We start from the raw sequence: 6,161 nt of genomic DNA, 5'->3' as shown, positions 1-6,161 counted from the left end.
GCATAGCTGTCAAAGTCATCCACTTGATCTTAAGCTTGCCGTTCTCTAATAGCCAGCCATGATGTTCAGGTGTTGGAGCATTTATGCATTTCTGAAGACAACGTCGATATATTGCTGCTTGATAACATGCTCGCAAACAGTGACAATGAAGACTGTCTTGAGTAGGAGGGAGAGAAACTGTACCACATATTTTCTTCTGATAGACTTGTAGCCTGACCTTATCAATGTTTTTTTCTGAGTGAAATCCATATAGATGGCATGTGAAGTGTTCAAAGTCATTTTGTAGCTCTTCCGATGGTAACCAATCCAAACCAAGTTTTGAGAAGGATGACCTGAATGCTGGATTTTTTCTGAACACAGTCAAGGCTGATGCTTTTCCCTTTCCTTTAAAAGAGCTGACACTATCACACCCAGTGAAGCAGTGGAATCCAAGAAGGGCATCACATATATCTCTACTGTAAACTGCTTTTACTTTATCAATATTGTACATAAAACCACTTTGACTGGAAGTTTGAATAAAAACACTGGCAGCAATGTTATAAGCACAGGCAATGGCAAGCACAAAACATCTGTATCTGGGCTAAGGATAACTACTGGTGTGTTATGACAGGACTCAGTGGCATGTTTTGCATGTAGCAGCAGTCTGGTATCTGCCTCCTGGTGGTCACACTGAAGATCTGTTAGTGGATGTGTACTAAGTTTTCCACTGTCTTCCTTGATTATATGACAATCAGTACCATGTGCAAAAATAAGTGTTAAATTTCCTAACTGAAATTCCATGTCTTGCCACTGCTGAAGCAGATATTTAATGAATGCCTCTTTGTTCTTTCCTGAGGCTAGATACTGATTCCAGTTCTTGGGGACTTTCTGCTTGGCGCTTCTAAGATGGAATGTCTGCACTCCAACACTCTTCATACGGCGGACCTGTTCAAGACTTTTTATTGAGATCTCTGGATATGAATCCCAAACAACATCTACTCTGTTGGCATTTACATGCTTAGCTTTATTTATAATGACTTTAAGGACATATGTGGCCAACTCTCCAAAGGTTTGCGGGATATTCTGTGGTTTTAGCTGCCTTAACACCACCATTCCATCCACTACGAAAGTACAAGAAGTGGGTATATCGCTAGTCATGATATCAGGTATATCCTTGGCAATGAGATGTACTAGATCAGATTTGCAGGTTTTTACCAACTGGCCATCTGGTTTTCCGAGAGCTTCAGGTATATTTGTGAGTGTGTGTTTCATTACACTTTCCAGATTCAGTGTTTTTACCTGAGATATTAGCAAGAGTCTCCTTAATACCATATTTTCATTTTCCACAGTTACCTTCTTATCATTGCTGGAATCATTCATCTTCCCTATACAAGTGCTAAAGGTTTTCAACTTTGCTTGCGTGATTGGTTCAAAAACAGATTTCTTCTTTTCTTCCAGTCTTTCCTCAACAAACTGCAGACATCTTTCTTTTCCAATCTGTAGGGCTCTCATCTGATCGTTTTTCATTTCTTCTGAGGCATGGAACCCTGAAGACACATTCACTAAATGTTGTACTCTTTCCCTGAATGGATTTATATGATCTGATATATACTCCTTCATGTTTTGCACAATTTCCTCATTCTTAATAGTTGTACCTGGTTCCAGTTCTCTCCTTACATTTTCTTCATGCATAGAATGGCCTGCCATGGTTTCACAGTGACGAGTGAGAGCACCTCGGGCATGGCTTCCCATTATCCACCTCTTCACTGCATTTCTCTTCAGGGAAAAGCCAGTCCATCCAGATTTTGACTTAGAATCTTTGTTTATAGTTTGTTCTATGGCCTGATCACATGCCACTTTGGAAAAGCCATATGAGGATTGCCGCTGAACACTGAACTCTCCAGACTGTAGGTGATCATTAGAATATGGATGCGTTGTAGGGAGGTTAAGCATCTCTTGATGGTACACAGTTAAGTATCTGGCATAATTTAACCGGTCAAATGCAAAAAACCATGGAATCATCTCCCGAACAGATGCGATGTGCAGTGTCCAGTTTCCCTCTCTGGTTGCCCGTATGAAGTTCAACATAACTTGCACCATTTCAAGATAAGATGACCAAAAGTTGCATGTTGGGTACAGTTCATTGAGTTTCAGGTTAAAATGGTTGTATTTTGAGAGGATCTTCTTCAGGGCATAGCCCTGCATTGCCTCGTCAAGTGCCTCTGGCCATCTGTTAATCCAATCCTCTCCCACTTTCCTGTGAATATAAGTACACCAATTACAAGTAAGCCTACTATAATTGGTCTAAATAAGGGTGTCTCACAAATCTGTGAAAGTAACTATACTTGTTGTACAATCCTCTTTGTGTTATTGTATTTGGAGACTGTCCTTAACGAGAAGTGTCTTAACATCTGTCATCTTTCAATCTTCTTTCTGATCACCAGTATAGGTTCCGCAAGGGACGCTGCACTGGTAATCAACTTGTTTTCCTAACTGACTCTCGGTCATCCTCTCTTGGCCATTTCGGTGAAACTTTCGCTGCTGTCTTAGACCAGTGTTTCTTAAACTGGGGTACTGAAAGCAATTTTTGGGGTGCTGGGAAATACTGCATGCGTGACGGTAAAATATCGTTTCTAGCATGGGGTGATCAGTATTGAAGGGATATATATATATAAATATATATATATATATATATATATATATATATATATATATATATATATATATATATATATATATATATATATATATATATATATATATATATATACAGTAGCAGCTCTATATAACAAACTAATTCAGCCCAGGAGCATTCTGGGAAATAGAAATTTCTGCTAAATTGTGAATCCGTTATGGAACCTTAGATTTTGCTCTCTTTAGTTACCCTTCCGTTATATAGAGGATTTCTCTGCTAAATGCGAATGGAGTTTATTTGACTCAATTTAGCAATTTTTCTTGTAAGTTAGTTGAAAACATTCCATTTAACAGAAAATTCCAATAAATAGCTAGAGGTTTTCCGTTATTAACATTTTAGGTTTCTTAAATAGAGCTTCTGCTAAACAGAGATACATTTTATAAAGCTTGATATATATATATATATATATATTTATATATATATATATTTATATATATTTATATTTATATTTATATATATATATATATATATATATAGATATATATATATAGAGAGAGAGAGAGAGAGAGAGAGAGAGAGAGAGAGAGAGAGAGAGAGAGAGAGAGAGAGAGAGAGAGAGAGAGAGATTGAGATTACTAAAATGTAAAGTGGGGTGCATACGCAGTGGCTGCGGTACTCATCTCCGTTCCATTAGCCCTTTGAGCCTGTGGTGGGTAAGAACCCACAGGGTTGGAATGACATCCAGGATTTCCACAGTTTACCTTCCATTTATCAACCAACCCGAAAGGCAGGGATGAACAGCTGGCTGGGCTGTGTGCCGACTGCCCAGGCCGTGATCAAACCTGGGCCTGCAGATTCATAGGCAGGCATGCTGACCACTGCACCACTGAGGCACATCACTTTACTTTATCCTTGTGGTCACAAGATGTTAGCCAAAGTTAGGGGATGCTGGACTGCCCAGACCTCACTACAGGGGGAATTGAGGTTGGAAAAGGTTAAGAAACACTGCCTTAGACATATCGAAAGCTTTCAATGGAGTCTGGCACAAGACTTTGCTCTCTAAGCTACCCTCTTACACTTTCTATCCTGCTCTCTGTTCTTTCCTTTCTAGTTTCCTCTCAGGCCATTCTATTGCTGCTGTAGTAGACGGTCTTTGTTCTACTCCTAAACCTATTAACAGTGGTGTTCCTCAGGGCTCTGTCCTATCACCCACTCTCTTCCTATTATTCATCAATGATCTTCTTTCCTAAAAAAACTGTCCTATCCACTCCTATGCTGATGACACCACTCTGTACTATTCCACATCCTCTAACAGACACCCAAATCTACAGAAACTGCAGATATCAAGGAACGAAGCTACAGAACACTTAATCTCAGACCTTCCTATTATTTCTGATTTGAGCAGAAGAAACTTTAGCTTCCTCAAATGCCTTAAAAAAATCAACTTCTTCATCTATCAACTTGACAAAATCTTCCATGCAACTATCCCCTATTCTTCAACAACACACAGCTGTCTCTCTCATCCATACTAAACAGCCTTGGTCTATCCTTGCTTCCTCTAGGTTAGGCGTAATGTACCGTCTCCAGTAATTTTTCTCCTACCATCAATTGCTTACAATATAAAGGTGCCTTGTCTTCCCTTGTATGGAGTATGCATGCCATGTGTGGGGAGGTTCAACCACACAGCTCTTTTGGACAGAGTGGAGTCAAAGGCTTTTCATCTCATCAGATCCCATCCTCGTACTAGCGGTTTTTTACCTTTCATATCTAACCAATGTTGCTTCTCTCTCAATCTTCTATCGCTATTTTTACGCTAACTGCTCTTCTGAACGTGCTAACTGCATGTCTACCCTCCTCCCACGGCCTCGCTGTACACATCTTTCTTCACAAGCTCATTCCTATACTGTCCAAACCCCTTAAGCAAAAGTGAACCAGTACCGTCACTCTTTGTTCCCTCTCACTGGTATACTTTGGGAAAGCATTCATGTCCCTGTATTTCTTCCTGTCTATGACTTGAATGACTTCAAGAAGGGAGTAGCTAGCCAGACACCTCTACAACATACATTGATCTTCCTTTTTTACTTTGACTTTGAGGAACAGCGAGTACTGGGCTTTTTTTCTCTACCTTTTGTTTTTACCCCTTAGCTGCCTCCTTAGATATAAATAATGTGTAGATTATTTTCTTAGGTAGTTTATGGGGGATAGTAGCAAACGCTTCGCTAATGTTTATATTAATGTTACTAGGATTTAAAAGGATTAAATCATCCCCAAAATCAAATCACTTTAAGGGAAATCCTTTCCAGTGAAGTGGTTTGCCCTGTTTCTACGTAACAAAGACCATATGGAAACTAGATGTCTGTGGTGGAGACTCGAATATCTGCCACTTGCACTCCACCATCAGGCGATGTACACACACCTTAGCCAAAAGAGCCACCATGGGCATAATGTTTCAAGCAGTGTTACTGAGACACGAACCTGATTTCATCTTGTTCTTCTGGAGGTAGTTCTTCTAGAAATGCTTCCCAACGTAGTCGCTCGAGAGCTTCAGCGAGAATCTTATGGGCCCTGACAGCACGGTTGTATTGATGGCCATTCATGACGCCACTCAATGAACCCCCAGCCACTGCCCCAGATTCCACCAAGATATCCTCCAAACCGGACTGTGCAAACCGCTTACCTGAAGAAATTTAATTCCAATGTAAATATCGGTACCAATAGTGTGTCAATGTTAATGAATGAGTGAATATACTTAAGTTATGTGTGTAGAATAGAGGATAAGCATGGGCTGTAAAGTTTACATGAAACTGATTAAAGTAGCTACATTAATATTATCCCATATTATATAATAGATCCCATATCCACATAAACTAAAACAGTATACATATAAGGTTTTGCATACCTAATGTAGACAGAAAAGCCATAACAGTGTGGAACTCTCCTAGACGAACCACTATTCTCTCTTGAAATTCTACATCAGCCCACAGTATTTGCTGCACCTTAGCATAGATTGCCTGATCCGCAACAATAACAACTTGTGGGATTTCAAGTTCATTTGCCAATTCCAAGCTTCTATGAAGAATAGTATTTATTGTGGCCATATCTGTTGCATTGCCATCTATTAATGGAAGGTATGTTATCTTACTAACTTGGGGTATGAAGTTTTGAAGTTCAGTATTAAACCCAGTCCAGTTTGGTAAGGGAAGGCTTTCTCTTGTGTCAAGTGTTTTCATTATGTAATAAATGTTATCTTTTAACTGACCTGCTTGCCATTGCAACCTTTCATCAGGAGATTCAATTTTAGTATCAATAATTTCAGGATCCACTTTTCTACGCTTTTGATATGGTAATAAGTGACTGTCCTGTGACTCAAGAGCTCTTTTTCTACTTCTCCTACAATTTAGCTTTATGTTTGGTTGCATGTCTGAATTCTGGATTGCTATTACATTAACAAAATGAGTAGTGTTATGGCCTGAGAAAGTTTCCTCTTGAAAGTCAATGTTGTCCCACACCAATGTTGTGAATTTTTTGGTAATTAATGTGGTAGGAA

General features: G+C 39.3%; 1 protein-coding gene across 1 annotated transcript; it reads right to left on the bottom strand.

Moving 5' to 3' along the window:
- Positions 1–562: 562 nt before the first annotated feature.
- On the bottom strand, positions 563–5,961 carry LOC126989107 (uncharacterized; the record flags this gene model as incomplete). Its single annotated transcript, XM_050847681.1, has 2 exons — positions 5,090–5,961; positions 563–2,236 (listed from the first exon to the last, which is right to left on the bottom strand). Coding segments are annotated over exons 1-2 (1,796 nt in total), but the record flags the coding sequence as incomplete, so codon positions are not given.
- Between the last annotated feature and the right edge of the window lie 200 nt (positions 5,962–6,161).

Source organism: Eriocheir sinensis, unplaced genomic scaffold (assembly GCF_024679095.1).
Source record: "Eriocheir sinensis breed Jianghai 21 unplaced genomic scaffold, ASM2467909v1 Scaffold1054, whole genome shotgun sequence".
Classification (NCBI taxonomy): domain Eukaryota; kingdom Metazoa; phylum Arthropoda; class Malacostraca; order Decapoda; family Varunidae; genus Eriocheir; species Eriocheir sinensis.
Note: the sequence above shows the minus strand (reverse complement) of the source record. Positions and strands in the feature narration are given on the sequence as shown.